Raw genomic sequence first — 21761 nt, forward strand, 5'->3', positions numbered from 1 at the left:
GTTCTATAGGATGCTTATGATGTAAAACATAGTTTGAGTCAAATAAGGGTTTGTAACTGAAACTGATGCTCATCATAATTAGTGTTATTCCGATACCGATACTGATATCGGCAGAGGTGCCGATACTGCATTAAAACAGTGGTATCGGTATCGGTGACTTCTCACAAGTAACATGCCGATACCATTAATTCCAACACTAATATAGGATTTTGGATGAAACATCTTGTGACATTCACTGATATGTGACATGTTCACTGCATGCCGATCTAAGATATCCTATTGGCCCTTGAATGCTCTGAACCAATGGCAGGACAGCTTTTTCATGTTGAGGAAAAAAAAAAACTTCAGTATCGGTATGGTATCGGCCGATACTGCAAAGTTGGGTATCGGTATTGGTATTGGGAGCCAAAAAATGGTATCGGAACAACACTAATCATAATGTATGAAAAGAAATATGAAAAAGAGCGTCGCACACAGAGAAACTTTCTTCAGTTCATTAAAAATATTTCCAAATATTCATTGCTTAAATCATTATTCAAGCGTACTCCTAATTTTCTAATTTTAACCAAAAGAATTAGGTAAATTATGCATGTGTGTATTAGAGGCCTTCTCCCCTGTGGTTCATTAGAAGCAATGAAATTCAATGACCCAGAAACTAAACCTAGTCCAAATCAATTAGTAGTAGACGTACACATGCATACATTTGAACTGCTAATTACAAAGGCGGAGTCCGCCTCTCAAGGAGGGGTTTCATCTTTGAAGTTCCGTCAAATTGTGTATGATGTTATGCGAAATAGAATATTTTGGTTGGCGTCTATTGTTTAATATATTTGAGGCGACAGTAGGAGATGATTAATGGGGGATTATTTCAGAAGGGTTTGGCAAGGTTTGCACGACACAGTTACTAGCAGAGGCCTCATTACTTTGGCGGCACAAACATCATCAAAAACTTCACCGGGTTCACCAATCAAGTGTACCATAACAGAAGCTAACACTGTTAGCTAATGCTACAACACTCATTGCAGATTTGTTGGCCTTTGCAGATGAGCACTTCCACCCACCGTGTGTACTATTTATGGTATTTAAAATATGTCGAAGATAATAATGATTGAAGCGGCATGGTGAATGAGTGGTTAACACATCCACCTCACAGTATTGAGGATGCGGGTTCGAGTCCAGGCTTCGGCCTTCCTGGGTGGAGTTTGCATGTTCTCCCCGTGCCCACGTGGGTCTTCTCTGGGTACTCCGGTCTCCTCCCACATTCCAAAGTCTTGCTTGGCAAGTTAATTGAACACAGAATTGTCCCTAGGTGTGATTGTGAGTGTGGGTGGTTGTTTGTCTCCGTGTGGTCTACGATTGGCTGGCGACCAGTTCAGGGTGTACCCTGCCTACTGCCAGAAGCCAGCTGAGATAGGCTCCTGCACCCCCCGCGACCCTTGTGAGGAGTAAGTGGTCAAGAAAATGGATGGCTGGATAATAATGATTATGTTGTTCAATAAACTGATTTCTACAATGATTCAAAAGTATTGTCCCACACTGTTGTCATATTTATGAATGAAACACGATATGCACCACACTCATCCACGAAGCTCATAATTTGTCTGCCTGCGCATCATTAACCCACCAATCTCACCGCCTTCACCAAAATTTAGACCTGCTTTTGGATAGTCTAAAATGTAGTCCACTTTCAGTCCATAATTTCCATATGCACCAAGGATGTGCAATAGAAGACATTGGAAGGCCTTTCGAGACACATTAAACTAGATTTACCATGCACAAAATGAAGATGCACCCATTTTTATACAGAGCGCTCTGTCACCTTTTGTCAGGTGCGCCGGTGCCGGAACAGTTCTGTCTGCCAGAACGCCCAACAAGGTGGAATACAATCTGCCAAATTCCCAAACACTGTTCGACTTGCCCGGGCACGAAAACGAAGATGCGCTTCTTTTTTTTATAGTAGGAAAATAGGCCCCAGGTCTCATCTGGAGGCTGGCACTTTTTCTGTACTGTCACTTTAAGAAAGTAGCGAGCAACCTGGCTGTGGAAGCGCTGGTCAGGAACTGGCCAGCAGGAGCAGACGCTTGGAAAGGAATCCCCAAAACTTCCCCCCCAAGTGTTTACCTCTCTATTGCACGTCATTTCCAGGTAGTCCGATATTAAAAGTACTTGTAATCATCAAGTGACGGTCGGCGATGAAGTGGATACCAGCGAGGGCCTGGAGAAAAGAAACATGAGAGTGGGGGCAAAACTTGTGGAATGATGCCTGAGCGACTGCACGCCTCCCAACAAAGTTCAGCGAAGGTAGCTAACGTGAGCTAGCTCAGGAGTGGATCGGATGGGAAAGTTTTTGAAAATGACGCGAAACGCCACCTTTCTCACGCGTTCCTTCGACTAGTTAGACGGGGAGAGCAACAGCTACGCGTATACGTGTTGTGCTGGTAACGGAATGCCGCTTGCTGACTTGTTAGGTTGGCGCTGCTAGTTTCCAGTTGCGTTACCAAGCTAATGTTATTTAGCTAAGTGACAGCAGATGATACCAACCTCTGCCAAGGCAACTTCACAGAACACTGGACGGTATTGTACAAGTGAAATGTTACGTCACGAATAAACCTGCACATCATTACAACGGTACACAAAAGTAAATGAGACGCATTGTCTGCAACCAATCGATATGTTAAGAAGTTTAAAAAATTAACTAATGGAGATTTAAGAGTGGAGAACAGTAGAGCAGAGTTTCCTACACGTTATTGAGCAAAGGCACCCATTTAGCTTTCGAAACATTACCTGAACTTAAACTCAACTAATCACCTGTGGACAAAAATCTTACTGGGTGATGAATCCAAGGTTGAACTTTTTGGACATAATTCCTAGAGATACGTTTGGTGCAAACACAACACTGTTCAGCACCGAAAAAACACAATACCTGGAGTGAAACATGGTGATGTACTGTCTTTTTGTCTGCCTGAGACAAGGAATGAATTATGAACAGTTTGATGTTGCAGTTAATGTTTTCAGATTAAATAGAATATAAATAAAGTAAACCAGATTTTGTTTCAATTCAAGTGTGCTGCAGTTCTTCACAGAGGATAAAGAACACAGGCCTATAACTAGTGTTATATTACAGTATCGCTACATGTGTTGCACCATTTGTGTTAAAATATCCACACCTTAAGGGTCATGACTCAAAAAATGTGTGCTCAAAAAATCGATACGGCAATATATCGTTGCGGGCCTCATTACAATACACGTATTGATACACAGGTGGCAGAATCGATAATGCTTGTTAACTTTAAAGAGGCAGTTAACGTTTGCCGTTGCAGCTTGCATTGTAGCTAAAAAATAAAAACCAGCAACGTCTTTGAAGTTAATTGCCTCCAATTAATGCAAAAATAGCTCACCAGTGATTGGAGACACTGTCTTGCTAAGAAAAATTAAAGCAGAGGAAGAATATTAATATTTATTTACTTATAAACTTTACATTGCACATGTCTTAATGTACCAGTTTTCCTATATTTTGTTTAAAAATGAAGTAGAATGTGTTACGTGAAAAAAATGCTGTTTTTGTTTCCCCAAATATTCCAAATAAGCACATTTTAGAGCTGTAATTTTAATACGTTGATATTTTGCTCATATCGGCTCGTGCCTATTAATGATTGTTCCCGGTGTGTCTGTGAAAGCTGCAAATTTAGACCAGGCACACCGCTTTGGTGGTAAACCAGAAGAGCTGCTATCAAAAATATTTTTTGTCAGTCAGCATTAACAAACATATCCTTTAGGCATACACATGACTGTTACTATAAAATGCAAGAAAATTAATGTAACATATTGAGATACGTATCCCCATGAAGATCAAGTATTGGAACACATATGTATAGCGATACGTATCGTATCGCGGCCCCTGTATCGTGATACGTATCGTATCGTGAGGTTGGCGGCAATACCCAGCCCTAGTCATGACTGCAACACAAATGCTATTTGGTAGTCTGTCTACGGCGTTTCCCATTGTGTGTTGCCATTAAGCTAGCAGATATTGAAACAAACTGATGTCATTTTAAATACTAGTCCTTGTTATAAGGTTAGACTGTAAAGTTAAACTGGGAGTGGCAGTAAACAGCTTGAAGCCTCTTTTTGAATATTTGTTTACTATCTTCCAACCGCTGCTTGTTGTGACGTGAGGCGAGTTGAGTTGAGTTCACTGCCACCACGCAACACTTATATATCGAGTTTTTGCTGGCAAGTGAAAGCAAAATATTGAAAAATTGCACCATTTTTCTTACTGCACAGTTTATAGGTTGAATTTTTTTTTTAAAATGATATAGCATTATCTTTATTGTCTTTTTTTTTTTTTTTTTTTCTCGCTTACATGACTAAAACCTGTCATTTGAACAGGGGTGTGCAAACTTTTTATTTATATCCACTGTATATTTCAAGCCGTTTAGCATTAACCTGTGGCTTTAAAACTCTTAGTTCCCATTTTACATAGCAACGGCTGTACTTTTTAGTGCTAACCTCTCGCATTAGCTCCAGTCATTTTGCTCAGCATTTGTGGTTCCATTTACACCACGACTCACTGACTTTTCCACTCGCTGCGTGCTTGCTTCCTTCAGGCTTCCAGCGTGCCGTTCTACTACTTTGCAGTTTTATCCACTGCTACGCCGAGCTCCTGCCATCGCCTAAGACCTCGGGGAAGCGTCCCACAATGAAAGTGACGGTGACATTTGGGCAGACGGGTGTGGTGGTGCCTTGTAAAGAGGGATGGACGGTGAGGGACCTCATCCAGCAAGCCACCCAGAGATACAGAAAACTGCTGGAACAGGTATTGTCAACTACAAGTAAATCAAGTATAAATAATAATAAATTACAAGTACTCAGGGAAGTGCAACACTCTAGTTTCCACTATATGCAAATAAAAATGTATTCCAGTAACTCCCCTTTTATAACTTATTACCTCTAATATAGTTCAAATGTAAACTTTTGAAGCCTGGAATGAAAATAAAGTAATACTTTTTGTATAGGACCATAAATCACTAACTTCATTTGTTGAAGTAATTGGCACGAGTTCCTCTGCAGCATCCACACTAGCTTCCGTTTACAGCATCTGGTTGCACGTGTTACTTCACCTTATTGTTTTTACTTGTCAGAGCAATGAAATCTCGCGGGCTGTAATTAGATTGAAAAGACGAACAGAAAGACTGACTTTGCTAGACCAGCGCGCGAGATAATTATGTTAAAGCTGCAATGTAAAATCTATTCATCGTAAATTTGCATATATAAACTGAAGTGAAAGTACGCTTGTGTGCAAAAGTAAACATGTTTGAATATAAATGAGTGAATAATACTGTGTGGGTCTACACAGCACAGTAGAATGGCATGACTGACCCATAACACAGTGTTGAGCAATTGTACATGCTTTTGGTGAATGGGGTGAAATTTATCCAAAAAGATTCCTTATGACAGCAGAGATAAATGAGTCACTTAAGTGTCTCGCAGTTGTGTGTACTGTAGGAGATGGGATGGACTCTGTTAGGTCACTTAGCTGATGTTTCTCCTTGGCTCATATGTCTCCAGTTGACATCTTGTACAAGTACAGCAGCAAAATAATATTGTGTGAGCAATTACTAGAATACACTTTAAGGGATGCTAAAGGGATACTTGACTCAATGAGCCATTTTCAGCAGTAAAAAGTTAATATTTTGTCTATAATTAATTTGGTAGCGTCATTATTTTTTATGTACAATTAGTACCTTTTAAAAAGTAATGTTTCTTCTTGCTGGTGACTGATGATGACATCACCTGTGATGAGGAAGTAGGTAACGACCAGTCATCGTCCAATCACAGGTGAGCCATGATTGGTCGTTCCTCAGCACAGGTGATGTCATCATCAGTCGAAAGCGAGTAGAAAAATTACTTTTTAAAGGTGTTAATTGTACACGAAAAATAATGTAGTTATCAAATTCATTCTGGACAAAATATCAACTTTTCACTGCCGAAAATGGTTCAATGAGTCACGTATCCCTTTAATGGCTAAATAACTCAGAGATAACATTATTTGAAACACTATAATTATGTAAGTTCCTTTTGAACCAAACAAGATTTATTATTAACTTATTAATTTTTCACAAATCTATTTAGAATTGTAAGTAATTGAGCTTTTTTCAACATGGCCCTGGTTGATCTCCTTTGCTTTGCCACCTGGTGGCCGTTTGTGTAATAACTACCATTTCTGCAACCGTTCGTTGCAGTTGAGAGGCTGCATCAAAGCCTTCTGTATGCTCTAGCATAAAAACAAACAAAAAAACGTATAAATACGTCTTTGGGACAATAAAAATATAAAATAAAACAGTTATACGTTTTTGGGAGCAAATGAGTTAAAATTGTCATTTTAAAATTAAAAAAGGTGCAAATATATAAATTCAAACAACTCAAAATTAGTATTAATAATCTTTTGTTTACGATTATACTGATTTGGTAATTGTGGAGAGTAGTAATTGAAATTGTAATAAAATTTCGATTAGTTGCACGGCCCTAATGGCGACATTGTATCGCTTTGGAATCGAGATCAGCACAAACTCAAGTAGAAGACTAAGTTTAGGGTGGAATTTCCACTTGTCACGTCAATTATGAAGGAGAGAAATGCCAACATGGAAGTTGGACATGTTTAGGAACCTCACACTTGAACAAGACATGAATAAGTTTATGACTAAGTAAATGTAAATAGCCCTTTTTTTCCCGAAACAAAACAATTGCAAATAAATTCCTAACAAGCATATACAGTACAAGACATTTGGCATTGGCCTTAAGCGACTTCAAATTCAATCGAAGATGGATGGATGTTTATTGACTTCAAACACTCCAACAAGAGGTCCAGTTGGCTGAAATTACATGTCAGCCATTATGTTTATTGTCATTTTTATAATACAGATTTTTATAAACCACAGAAATGCTTATGAAAATAGCTTTTTTTTTATGGTGCAACATTACTTTCAGAATCCCCAACCTCCCGAAGCCATACAATTATTAAAATCTTTGTCATATTTAATACCGTAAAAGAACCCAATGATTTCCACGTCGGAAATTCTTTGCAAAAGCCACAGAGGACCAGCTCTTCATAATTGCAGCATGAAAAATTAAGCGCATATCTGATCTGAATTGCGATGCACCAGACAGGAGGCTGCATGACTCATTTCCTCTTAAGATTGCGAGTTGGTGTAAAATGCAAAAGTCTCTCTCCTGTGACTCCTTTATGACTGTTGTCGATTCCCAGTGTTACTCTCAGGGCAGCGATCCTGCTCCTCCCATCAGACAACCAGATCTTCTCAGTGACCTCGCGAATACCGGCTGTTATTTAAACAACACACCAGACGTACAGTATGTGGCCTCAGTCGGGGCTCGATAGTGAGATGTCGATGTTGTGTGTTGTTCTTTCTCTTCCCCATTACTCTTTCCGCCTCTTCATCTCTTTTCATCTCTTCATATATCAACTCCCCATGCCCAGTGCTCCCATGTGTTTTGCCCCATCGTCTTATTTATCATCCTTTCTCTTTCACTATAGCGCAGGCTTCATTTTCTACATAGCCTCAATGCTTGCCTCCCCCCGTGTGAACTCTTGATTCCTACTTAAGTACTACTTGGTAAGATAACAGTGTGCCGTGTCTTATTGGAGATGATAAGCCCACTTATTTTTAGGTCTCTAATATGGATGGGTATTTCACTTAATTTGAATATTTGGTACAATCAAGTTATCCATCAATAGACTTTTCTACTTTTATTATTTATGAAACCTTCTGAACTCCTGTTTTGTTAGAAAGCTTCTCAGTACAGTACTGGATGAGAGTCTTGTCAAGCTCGTGGGAAATGGAACACAAACAGGAAGTAGAAACCTACCAAAATAAAACCAACAATGGCGCTAAACAAGATTAATAGAACCAAGATTTCTACAGTTATCAAAATGTCTTCTGGCTATCATTTCCCATTTTGACAAAATGTTGGTAAAACTTTACATGTGTTGGTGTTTGAACTTAACTCATTTGCTCCCAAAAACATATAAATACGTTCTATTTGAAATGTTGTGTCCCAAAGACGTATTTATACGGTTTTTAATAAAAAATTTTTATGCTAGAGCAAACAGAAGGCTTTGATGCAGCCTCTCAATTGCAGAGAAAGGGTGAAAAAAAGGATAGTAATTATAAAAACGGCCAGTAGGTGGCAGCAGAGTATAAGAGATCAACCAGGGCCATGATGAAATCAAGTTGTTTCCCCACAATTCTAAGCAGATTTGTGAATCATGATGAAACTTAGCTATTTTCTAATGCTAATTGCTGCAAAACGGAAACAGATAGAAATGTACTTTTTTTTTCCTGATGAAAGAAGAGACTCTAATCTTTCTTTTGGTTGGTTCCATGTTTTTATAGTAATAGAACACAATATTATGTGGGCCTTGCAAAATCAGTCAAAATCCAGTAAAAGAGCCGAGAGCGAAGGGGGTTGCTTCAGTGAATGAGTGAGTGAATAAGTTAAAAACAGTTTTTCTCCCTGACTCCCTCAACAGTGTAATTTTCAGTGTGGCAACTTTAAGCGAAAGAAATTTCATGGCCAGAGGCTCAGGCAGCCGAGCCAAATGAGCGAACCACTAACACAACCCATCACCAGTGTAACACCACTTGTCTAAATATCATTTGTGTTCACATAAACATCAAATCAGCACTAAAACAACATGAGATGCGGAATGTCATGTATTAGACCCTGGGTTGCCGTCACAAGCGCAGCTTTGCAATGAAAGTGCCGTTACTGGTCCAGCTTGAACTTGATGTGCCCGTGCCATAATTGACAACTGATGAAAGTAAAAGCAGCACGACACTCTTGTGTAATACTTCAATAATATTTCCTGCTGGCTTCAATTTCCGGTGCTTCTGAACCCGGTTTTACTTGGAGATGTTTTTAAAAATTTATGACGCAGCCATAAATTTATATTCTTGTACATTTTTAAAACCTTACATTTAATTGTGGGAATGCTGAAGCATTCCCACGTTATTGTGATTTTTATCCTCCACACTTTTTTGCCACGTAACAACTCCCACATAATACCTCCAATTTACACTGTTCAAATATCAGCTAGCTTCAAAAATTCACACCTCCCGCGGTATATATCGTCGGATTCCACATTACTTATATTATTTGCACAATTTAACATTTAATATCAACTTTTCCCCATTCATTTTCAATGGGACAGACATTGAACTTTTTCCAAGTATCACTTTCCATGCCAACTTCCATACATATAACTTACCATCATTACCAGGTGTCTTACACTGCTCGGTGACACAGTTGGTTAAGTGCTTTGTCCAGTAACCAGTAGGTCATAATTTATCTCTCAATTTACTTCATAAGCATTCCACATGCATTCAAATCTTAGCATTCAGCTATTAGCATTCAGCTTTCAGCATTCCCACGCAATTTCTCCAGAAATTGCACTTAGTCAAGTATATTATTAATCTTGATCAGTTTAGACTCTGATGATGTTACATTTTTTTGTGTTTTAAACAAATGAGAGCACATCCTTAATTCTTGGTGGCTTTCCGCCACAGCAGTCACAATTTAGCTACACTGTAAATGTTCCCAAGAGTTATCCAGGTTTGTTTTCCTGCAGCTGTTATTAATGACGTCGCTGTCTCTTGTATTGATTAAATCTCAGGGTGTAGTTTTTCCCGTCTTGGTGAATGTAATGCCTTGTTAAGCACGTGCACAGTGTGTTGGCAGCATTTTTGCAGAGATTTTTGCCTCCACTGTTTAACATTTGCGAAGTCTAAGACTCTTTGAATATTTAAGACTATATTTCCCCTTTTTTAAGTGGTCCAAACCTTGTTGAGGTTTCACCATTTTCACCCCGCTCTTTTTTTCCTTCATATTTTCTCTAATGTTCCTGCTGTATTATAATCTTTAGTTTATTTCTTCATCTCTGTTGTTGGATGGGTGTTGTTGTATGTTTGTTATTGTGTGGATGCGCTGTCCATCCTTTAATCCCTCTTGGTGCTATGCAAATCACATTTTTTTTGTAAAGAGTTGACAAGACAGCTTGCTAGTTGTTTTTCTATTTCCACGACATCGGCTTCTGTGATTCATCATACTTCAGAGTATTTTTTTGCTACATCTAAAATGCTCCCCACCCCCACTTGCTTCCTGTGAACTGTAAAGGCAACTTTGCTTTTGGACATTTCAATGCATTGGCGGAAGAGTGGCTAAGAAAATGGATGGATATATGGATGGATGGACATGTTCGTCATGACAACAAGACTTTAAAAAAAAAATGGAATGCTGGACAAAGTGACAAAAGTGGTGGAATAACTAAAAGTTGCAGTATACCAAATATTGGCGTAATATACAGTACACTGTGTAAAGTAAATTAATTCAGATTTTGAAACGGCAGAAATGATGAATGTGAAGAGTTTATGCCTGATGTTGAAAGATTGGCTGGAAGGTGCAGGGGGGAGGGAGAGTTTGTTTTTCTGGGGAGTTGCCAGGAAGTTCAGTGCTTGTTGGCGCACTTCTTAATTACCTTCATCCAGCAGATAAGATGGTGGTTGTGTACTATTAGAGGCTATTATATTCTCGTACATTTTTAAAACCTTACATTTAATTGTGGGAATGCTGAAGCTGCTCGGTGACACAGTTGGTTAAGTGCTTTGTCCAGCAACCAGGAGGTCATAATTCATTCATCAATAATACAAGTCATAATCTGGCTTAGCTTTTGCTTAGGCGTTGCCTAGTTTCACTGGCCTGAATGTATAACTGCACATATAATTGTTAATATTTATACAGGTGTTTTAAACATTAGATTCCACTTAATGTGTTCAATTTAGAAATAAACTGCTAAATCATTTGTGAGCTAAAATTTGCTTTGCTTTTTTGTGTGCTTTTATTGTTGTTCTTCTTCTTCTTAATGGATAAGGGTCATATACATGTAAAGGGGCCTATGTAGGATTGAAATAATTAATGGTCAGCACATGCGGTGCCTTTTGACTGGTGCAGGAAGAAGAAGATGCATCCAGGAATACTCTGTTGCTCAAGCTTTACTTCCCTATTTACATGCATGTTTTTTCACCCTAACAATACATCTATTTTTATATTTATATTTATCTTGCTTTATTTAGTAGTAAAGTTTGAACTAAAACTGAAAGACGACTCACCATGTGGCTGGCTAGGTTGCGGAATGATCAGATTGTCTGGTGAGCAACGGTGAGTAATGGTTCCAGTGTCATTTTCCGACCCCATACTCATTGTTCCCTTTTCTTGATTTTTACAGACACACTTTGCCAAAGAGGTCACGTGATGGTTAAACTCGTATTTAACATTTACTTCAGACATCTTGCGTATTTATTAAGGCAGCTGAGAGGAACTGTAATATGGTGATGTGGATAGTTAAGCTGTCAGAACATCCTTTGTCACAGGTGTTTTATGAAAACAACTGACCCCGAAAGAGGGATTTAATGATCCACAACCATATTTTGATTGATAATGCACTTTCATTTTTCACGATTTAGGTGTTTGCATGTGACTGTACAGTATTGGCCAGATTCACAGTAATGTAGTGTCCTACTCGGGACGTTTTTTTTGTGACATTTGACATATTTCCCAACTTTTAACGAAAACGCTCGCCCAAAAGCTGTGTACATTCATTTGTTATGGGATGTTTGCCCTTGAAAGTGCTATATAAATAAAGATGACTTGACTTGACTTGACTCCGTGAGGCGCAGCGGAAGCTAAGTAGTAACGTCCGCTGGAAGGGTCTATTCAAGTTAGAAACCATAATGTTTGTTCCGTACACAATAGTACACAAAGACAGCATATAAAACAATTCTCTTCAAGTTGCATATTGTTGATCTGCATTTATTTTGCCTTTTGTTGTATAGGAAGGGGAATTTGTGGTTCGGACACACCATGTTGAATACTGTGACGGAGGCATTCTGGATCCTGACGACATACTCAGTGATCTTGTAGAGGACAAGGACAAGGTAAGACCTTGCAAAATGTGTTGTCCAAAAGCTACCTTTTCAACATTGTTGTTTTTGCGTGTGGCATCTTGAACGACACTTTCTTTAGTTTTCACAAGCCTTTATTCATTGGTGAACAAGGTTGCGTCTACGGTTACATTATATCACACATTGTTGGTCCATTATATTTCTTTGTCGCTCCTAGATGTATGTCTGACGGATTCATTCATATTAAAAAAAATCTCTGAGGTCACTGGAACTCATTAGCATTTTTTTTTTTAGCTTCTCTCATTACCTTTATATAATCTTTTATGAAACACTTTCCTCTCACTCCACTGGTGAGCGGGATGCTGTGTAGGTAACAAGCTTAAAATAGGAGGGTTATGCACTAGATTCAAACTTAGTCATACAGTAGCTCTGGGCGCACACCAGTAGGTGCTATAGGTGCTGATTCAGGCTATAATTTACATAATGTGACTCCTCACACTGTAATTCCACCCATGCTGCTTTTGCCTTCTTCTTGGTATATATTTTTCTTCTTTATTTCCTCTCCCTGCTACACCTCAGACCGAAACTCACTGTTTGGTTTGCTTTGGAAATTTGCTATCAGCTACTGTATTGAAAGAAAGGGATGCATTGTTTTACATTCCAGCTTCTAGCATGTTTTAGTTTCCCCTTTCCACACTGCTTCATACGCGATACATTGCTTCCTAAGCTAAAAATGTTTTGCCGCTATGGTCTTCTTTGGTCTCTTTTATATCACCTCATTTCCAACCGTCCTGATGAATAGTAGTTTGTGCCCGTTAAGATTTGAGTTTCTCAAACGTTATATCATCTCATGAAATAACATGACCAAGGTTTATGTTTTCCCACTTAAACTACAGGTTATCATAATCTCCAGCCTGAATAAAATTGTACTTTTGCAACAATTGTGGCTGGGCAGCTGATGAAATATGGGAACTTAAGAGCAGAAATTGTGCAGAATGTAAATGTAATGTAATGAATGTAAAAACCTGGAAGATTTTTGTTTTAGAATTAATCTACAGCAGGAAAAATTAATCTTAGAAATGTCTGAAGACATCTTCCTGCATGTTTTCCCCACCACCACCAATTTCCCCCTGTTTTTCATGCGATTTTTTTTTATTTTTTATTTTTAAGTCACACGTGACACAGCACATTTGCCCAAGTATATCTGAGAAGGGAAGTGAAAAAGCTAAAATACTGATATAGCCTGACGGAGATAACCTAAGACTAGCGTCTCAATTATTGCCTAAGCTTGAATAAAGATGACTTCACTTGACTTGACTTGAATCCTGGAAAAACAACAGAATTTTTGTGAGAATGTCACACACGTGACTGGAGAATGGCTGAGTCATGTTTGTTTGTTTGCCTCTTCTACAAACACTTCTAATTAGATTACTTCAGTCTTCGCTTTGCACTTACGGTCCTCTTCAAAATGTTCAATAGGGAAACCCATCTGAGCTACCTAAAGCACAAAACCCTCTTTTAAGTATTCTGGTCACCACTACTTGTACGCCAGTTGCCAACAGCGTACACTATCTTTTAGAGTAAACACGCAAGTGCTTTAGTGTTGGCTATGTTGGGATAGTAGTAAATCAGGCCAAATGTGTTGACTTTGTCCATTTGATTTGGCTAAGCATGTCAGCGCGTATATTTCTTGGCCCGTTATGGGACTTGGCCATATCAGTGTCGTCATTGTCTCATTATCTGCACACACAATGCATCTCTGAACTATCGCATATTTTGAATTGAGGGCACACACTGGGCCATATTCATTCATCATTATATGATGCGTCGATCTTGCACTCTGTAACGTTTTTTTTTTGTATGTACTAAGGGCACATTGATACTTGTTAGCGCTCTGAGGTGATGTGTGCACTGTTGTTCACAATTACTGAGTAATTGTGTACTAACCTCGCAGAGTGCAAGAAGACTTTACAGGTATAAGCATGCGAGACGCGGATATTAGATATTCGCTACATGCAGTCTGAAAGCATTTAATTTGCATGTTGCACAAATACTGCTACTTGTAAATTGCATTTTCTGTTAAATGTAATTTTTTGTTATCATTGCTATTTCCTCATGATATTGTGATACTATTTCGAGTCCATGTCGAACACCTGAAGCTATTACTAATACACACAAAGAGAAAACATTCTCGACTGAGTTGAGATGCCATCTCTCATAGCAAATAGATTCAGAGATATTTATTTTTCTACAGTGTAATGTCAGCTTGCTTAAGTTAAGTGAATGAACGTGAAAGACAAACACACTCTAAGGTTTCTGTCACACACCCAATGTGCGGCTATGCAAACAGTTTTTTGGTCACCTTTGCCATCTTGGCCCACCATGTGAAGTGGCCAGCCGGTAAGAATAATATTGACCTTGGATCAAAGAAATGAGAGTACCTTATTGCTTTCACACGTTGAAATGGTTTCATTTACAGAGAATCATAGTCCATTTCTGTATGGGTACAAACATTCATTTTACATGTTTGTTGTGGCATACAAGTCTTTTTATTTATTTTGGTTAGCCTTTTTTTCCTGGATAAATTACTTTGTTGTTTTATTGTATGTATAACAACACACAACTACCATTTTTAAACATTTATCAACCAAGGAACTTAAGGCACCAATCATAATAAAACAGAATCACCACTAAAAATATCTACTGTGTAATCTCCTGTACTTCAGTTAGTATGCGTCTAATATTATACTTGACAGGAACTCTACGTGGCACTTAGATGCTACTTTTGTCATTTGACGCATTTTGACGGTTTTTCCCATTCCATCTTTCCAATGTCATGACTCTGTAATTGAACTTCCTTGTTCACGGCGGTAGGCATCTATGTGAGTAGAGAAGAGGTTAGATGTTAGTCCTTGAGAAGGAAATGATCTACTATTTCACTCACTGAGCTCATTTATTATCTGAGTTGTGAATTGTATTTGATGAGGCTATGGCCTTATCGGTAAACTGCATTTCACGGCCTCATTTATCAGTCTATTTTGGCAGTACATATATTTCCAGAGCTCCTTTAGCATTTTCTGCTCTTTAGTAATCAGCAGTAGAACATGGGTTAGTTGACCATAAACATCATTTTTTGACCAAATAGCAGAGAAAACGAGCTTTTTGTCAAAAGAAACATGTCAAGCAGACAGTGACTTTGGCATTGATATTTTGTACATATGTGATACTTTGAACTTTTGATGTCAAAATAATTATTTAGCAGTAGCTAGATTTACACCCTAATCTTTATCCTCGCATAAAATGCTGTGTTGAGCTCAAATCCAAAGTGATGCAATGCCACCACCTGTAGTGATATGATAGTTATTACAGTAGTTTACAAACCTGAATTTCACAGACAAGCTTGGTGAAACACTCTTTATTTTTCTATCTGTTGAAAAACGTACTCGACAAATGTATTTATCAGTGGTAGAAAATGGTTGTATTCCGGCTGACGAATATACGCGTCCACGGCAGTGAGTGAGATTTTTTGTTCTAAAAAATAGACGTGGTCTGCCTTGAACATTTTTATCAGACAGTCTTCAAATGAGTTCTTTGTAACAAAAAAATATGTTTTCTGTTCTCTCATCTCTGTCAAGTTTAAAACTACAGGTTTTAGGCTTTTCTACCTCAATGTGCTGTGATATTTGCTGAATGGACACAACAAAGACGTCACACAAATGCACTTCAAAACAAGCTGTTACCTATTTGAGTCACGTTATTCGTTCACCCTACTGAACAAATTGTCAATGGCAGCCTTAAAACAAGTTTGTTTTTTGTTTTTTTTATGACTGGTTCATTAACTCCAGGTCTGTATCATGACTGACAGTCTGGATGAGTTAATGATATAAATGACCAGTTCTTTGTCATCTTCCTTAACAAACCCCACTTTCAGATACTTCATTACAACAATTAATCATCACAATGAATCCGTGAGGATGTGGGCTTCATCATAAAAACAATTTGCACAAATACACACTCACGCACACCTATTTCATGCATCCATCAATTATGGGTGGACCGCAGGTGCAGCTGTGTTTCCTTAATTAAGAGTTAAGGTCCGTGAAGAGTAGAGGCTTCATCGTTTATTATACTCGTAATTAACCGTTTCCTCTTCACCCTATCAGCTTCTCACTCCGTTTCATTTCAATCACCCTGTTAACCCCTTCTCCTTATCACTTAAAATCAATCTCCCGTAGCTTGCTGATTGGCTCCTTCTTGTTGTCACCTTGTACCCATCGCGTACACACTGTCCCTATCAAGCCCACATTTGCCTCTATTTTGCTATCTCCTCCTCGGTTCTTTAATTACCTTCCTCCCAGTGCGTTTCATTCCATTCACACCAGCAATTAACCCCTTTTTCCCTTTTGCCCCCACCTGCTTCGTCTTCTCATATGCTCTTACAAATTGCGCCTATTTGTCTCATTCTGACACTCTTAATGCACCTATTGCCGCTGTCTCTTAATCTCTCTGGCTTTCTGGCTCGTCCTCCTGTAGAGTAAACGCCTTGACTCAATTAACCCCCCTTGGTTGCGAGCGAAAGGTCAACATATGTATCAGGACTGGTCACACCAAGATGTGACTCAAACATGATTGAATTCATTAGAAGATAGGGTAAAAGAGACGGTGAGTGAAGTAGGAGACAGAGGGGGGTGACTTGGTGAGGAGGCCAAATCATGGCCAAAGCATGCGAGCAGGTGATTCAGGATATGGAGAAAGAAATTACTCCTTCAATCAAATAATATGGAATGAAGCGAACAATAAATGTTGAGGTAGAGAAGGGGTGAAAAGCCTTTGATTTATTGATTAAAGGAATTTTTGTTATAATTTTTCTCAAAAGCAGTGCAAATTCACAAGGGTACAGATTTTCGGCATTACAACATACGTGGATTTGAGGTTCTGAACTGAGCGCGGCGAACTAATCTGAGCAGCGACATAAAAAGTAGTCACAGAACTAGGGTTCGGCGTTGTTTGAATTTGGACTGAATCTGGTTCTTATTCCGGTTCCTTGATTTGATTCAGATTCCAAAAGATTACCAATTATGATAGAAAACGTATGTATGGTTTAATAGTTAAATTATCTCAACTCTGTTTAATAGTTCAATTATTGCAGTCATGCAGTTAGGCTAACGATATTACAGATACAGAGATGCTAGCTAGCATATACAAAATTTCTCTTCCTGAACAATTTATTTTCATATTTTTTAAATTCTGTCAGGAACAATTATTATAACAGTAACGGCAGTGCAGTTTAGCATTTGTTATGGTGTGATGAATAAAGTTGCCGTTAGCACACAATTGTCGTCTGCATATTATTGGACATCATAATATGGTGACAAAGCTTAACTTTGTGTCACTGTCATTGTTCCTAACCACTGATATGAATAATGGCGATCAGGGTTAGCCTCAAGACGTTAATTTTCAGTGAATGTTTTAATTTAACACATTACAGACAGACCATAACAGTCGGAATGGAACCCCGCCGTAAACCAAGGACCCTATATTTGTTCTTTAGGAAATAATTTAATTTTGGTCACTATTGGCGTAGTGATAACCATTGCTGACATACAGCCAGTATGAAATCGATTCCCACTCAGTGACTTTAAATGAGAACGTGAGTGCAACTGATTGTCTAATGCTGCGTTCTCACCAAAAGCGGGGGAAGGCGTTTCGGCGGCACTGTACTCAATGGAGTTCGCACGCAACGGAACGAAAGTGCGTGGGGCGGCGCGGAGGACGCGTTTGGCGCGCTGGGATGCCGTGCGCAGCAGCAAAAATCTGCACATTCGTGACGAAAATTCGCACAATCGCATATTTGCCAAAGTTAAAAAACTTTTTCCGCTTTTCGCCTCGCGGCAGCCAATCGGCTTTAAGTACGGGCTACGTCACACACAGTGTCTTCTCTATTGTCACCCCGAGCGCATCGACACACCAGCCGGGACAGAATGGTGAGCAAAGAAGTAGCATTCAAGTGCTGGTAAGTCTGTTTACTTGCTAATGAACTGTACTGAGGAAGCAGCAATGTTTATCATCCATGTCAAAGCTATTTTTAGCGCAACGGGCGGCCACCAGTTTTCCACTAAAAAAGCGAAAGCACTATCACGTACCTCAAAGAAGGAGAAAATAGTGCCACGGCTGTTTAGTCCCAGGAAAGAAGTTGAAGTACTTGGCGGTGCTCACTTTTTGTTGACTCGCTAAAGTGCTCCACTTCCTTGTTGACCAAGGGACACGCCTCCTCCGCTCCGGTGCGCACAAAAGCGCGAATGAGTGGCAATAGTTCCAAAAAACTCTACCCGGTGAAACGCTCGCGAAGGAAGCGTTCCAGTTCGCCTTTTCGGACTTGGTGAGCACCCAGCATTAGAAAAGGAAATTGATAGGAGGAAGATTAAACTCTTTAATGTATTGTTCATCCTGAATGTGTTCTCAGCTTGAAAGACTTATAGTATCACATAAGCAAAGCCTCAAATCCACGAAAGCCGCACAAAAAGACCTCCTACATGTCATCAGCGTTCGGATTGGAGGGTGTTCTAATCAGTGACACCTGACAGAAAGCAATTCCAACTTCAAAAGCTACTCAGACATACATTGTTGTGCGGCGAGGTAATTGAATGAGATAAGAGGTTAGAAAAAAGAGAGGGTGGAGAAAAGGAATGCTGGATAAAATGGCTTTAAATGGGATTGGGGGATGGAGACTAAACCTTTGTATAATTAAGAAACCATTAATTAAATCATAAAAAAAAAAAAGATAGCGAGAGCACATTAAGCTACACGCAAAATTGATTGATTTGCTCTGCCCAGGAGTTCATTTGCTGTGGTTACAAGTGGATTGAACCAAGTGGCGGAACCGACTAGAGTTCGCTGGTGTGAAAGCGCCTTTAGATGCCTTCTGTTGAATATTTTTGATCAGCTGCAATTTCCTGCACAGAATGTGTCCATCTGTGCTACACGAGTCTCCATAATGCTGTTCCATATGGCCTTTTGTGGTCTACACATACTAGCATGTAGTCCTGTGTAAATTACACACACTCCCAGATTACCAATATTCGTTTATGACACGGAATTTATGTACTATGTGTAATGTAAGAACACATATTGTCAACTACACTCACAGAAATATTTCAAACCCAACTTTATGGACCGTAATTTATTTATTATTTTTTTTTTTTATAACAAATTCCCGTTTTTAGATCATTTTAACACAAACCTACCAAATAAAACTTATATGATTAGTCTAATAAAGCATTTATAAATTTATTTGAAATGCACAATCCTCAGTTTATGTATTTAGTATTAATAAATTAATTACTATTGTTTTATTTTTATGTGTTTTGGGATGTCTACATTCAGTTTCATCCCAAAAACATGAAAAATTTAAAAAATAAAATAAAAAAAACAAGTTTTTCACATAGTGTATTTATTATGTATAGGTAACCTGATTATTATGCAATTCAAACAGTATGTATTTTAAATAAATACTCATTACTAATTTAGAGTAATTATACTTTAGTAATACTACTGGTATATATATAAACCTGAGGATTATGAATTTCAAATAAATAGGCTTTATTAGACGAATGAATATGTATCATATATGCAATATAAATAAGCAAAAATGCCATACATTCTGGATTCATTACAAATCAACTGAAATATTGCAAGCCATTTATTGTTTTAATATTGCTGATTATGGCTTTTTTTTTTACTTGGTCTGAGGAAATATTCCAATATTTTGAGATAGGATATTTGAGTTTTCTGAAACTGAAGCCATAATCAACAATATTAAAAATAATAAAAGGCATGCGATATTTCAGTTGATTTGTAATGAATCCTGAATGTCTGGCATTTTTGCATTTTTAATTGCATTACAGAAAATTATGGATTTTATCACAATATTCTAATTTTTTGAGACGGTCCTGTTGTAAGGTGTATTTGGTTGGTTTTGAAAAAAAAAAAAAAAAAAAAAGTAAATGGGAATTTGTCATGTAAAAAAAGTACATAAATCTCAAGTTAGGCTTGAACTATTTCTGTGAGTATATCAACGGCTACCGTATCAGATTAAAAATTCTGATGGATGATGGACAGACTGTATTTGGGTTCTATTTTGGAATGTTATACACGATTGTCAGCATTTCATACATAAGGGACATACCTCGCATTGCAGTGACCCTCATCTGTATCTGCTGTACTTCTGCGTCACAGGAAGGATCTGGCTTTACTGGCAACCTCTGCTTTCTTTATTCTTTGCCTCTATATCTATGGCACAAACACCCAGAGCCACATATGTACACAAACACGGGTCTATTCAGCGTTTGCGTGGAGGCCCCTAGAAACCCAGTGTTGACGAGCTCTGTCCCATGTTAAGCTAAACGCAGACTCAGTGCTATGTTCAATAGACAGGGATTGCACTATATAACAAGGCGAGCGGGAGCCCCGTGTCGCACACATGAAGAGGAGGGACACAAATGGAGGCTGTTAAGTAGTAGTTAGACACACTCTTATTAGAATGCTGGGCTCCTTGGACGTCCTTTACAGTGTCCTCATCCACAAGGTAAAGTAAACAAAAGACATTTGTCTTTCTTCGGTTTGAAGAAATATATTTCTTGTGGAATATATTTAGGGATTTGACGCGCACAAACATTGCAAACATTTTACCTTCTCTTTGACTCGTGTTATACTGTTTGTAAAACCATAAAGTTACTGCTCTCGACCTCCCACAACAAATGATTTGGAAGAATAGAATATTTGAAGAATTCTTGAAAATTATCAGATGCCTTAAGTGTGTGTTTTTCTTATTTCTACCAGCTGATGGCTGTGTATGAGGAGCAGGAAGCCCAGGAGAGGGATGCAGCCAACACAAGCCCCGCCCCCAGCCATGATCGCTACCAGGCTGAGCTGTCCGTCTTCCAGCCAATCACGGGAGGAGAGATAGAAGTCACTTCATCAGCTCTCAAGTCAAGTGAGTATTGGGAAAAAAAACAGACAGTTTCACTAAGAGACTGTACCAATAGCATGTCCCCCCCCCCCCCAAACCAAGTACTTGCATTTTAGTACTCACTGATATTGAGGATGGATATTTGATGATGCCATTACGTCTTACAATTATGATGGACATTTTAATCAAATATTGTTAAAGCGGTTCCAATGATGGATAGATGGATAGTTGGATACTAAATAAAAGAAAGGTCTCCCTTTTTCTTGAAAATGACCATCTTAAAAGAAGTCATTTTTAACGTTTTCCGAAAACAACTCAACAAACAAGAAGTGTTGCCTTGATTCAACCTTTGTGGGTAACCATGACCTGAACGATTGAGAATCTAAACAGACAAAAACAATATATATATATATATATATATATATATATAGATATATATATATCATGACTTGGGAAATTTTACTGTTAGACTAACTGTAAATATAACTTAAAGACTTTTTAGAGTAGCAACTTGTCATTTTAACATTCAACTGCATGTTTTTTTTGTTTTTTGTTTTTTTTGCCACATATTTTACTTATATTTCCCCTGTAAAACAAGACATCTCAGTTATGTGGCGTCTCGGTCTGAACCTTAGTGGCACTATTTAAAAGGACATAAAGTAGATAAGAGACACAGAAGGCATACGAAAGGGAGAATATTGCATAATCTGGTAGGAGGCCAGGTTACTTCTGTCTGTTAGCTATGAAATAAAATGAGTAAAAAGAAATACAAGTTGAGAATACTGAAAGTTGGGGGGGGACTAATAGGTCAACTGAAG

The 21761-nt window shown here is 38.4% G+C and overlaps 1 protein-coding gene across 4 annotated transcripts in view; it reads left to right on the plus strand.

Annotated features, from left to right (window-relative positions):
- The window catches only part of LOC144030672 (partitioning defective 3 homolog B-like), a 181146-nt gene that overhangs the window by 44598 nt on the left and 114787 nt on the right, over positions 1-21761 (plus strand). For 2 of the 4 annotated variants that reach the window (XM_077537155.1, XM_077537157.1), the window contains exons 1-4: positions 2042-2301; positions 4608-4816; positions 11907-12008; positions 20814-20967. In XM_077537155.1, the coding sequence (XP_077393281.1) occupies positions 4700-4816; positions 11907-12008; positions 20814-20967 (373 nt within the window). In that variant the 5' untranslated portion in view covers positions 2042-2301; positions 4608-4699. Of the gene's footprint in view, positions 1-2041; positions 2302-4607; positions 4817-11906; positions 12009-20413; positions 20560-20813; positions 20968-21761 lie in introns of those variants that run through there. The other 2 variants (XM_077537156.1, XM_077537158.1) reach the window with 2 other exon arrangements.

The sequence above is a fragment of the Festucalex cinctus genome, chromosome 11 (assembly GCF_051991245.1).
Source record: "Festucalex cinctus isolate MCC-2025b chromosome 11, RoL_Fcin_1.0, whole genome shotgun sequence".
Classification (NCBI taxonomy): domain Eukaryota; kingdom Metazoa; phylum Chordata; class Actinopteri; order Syngnathiformes; family Syngnathidae; genus Festucalex; species Festucalex cinctus.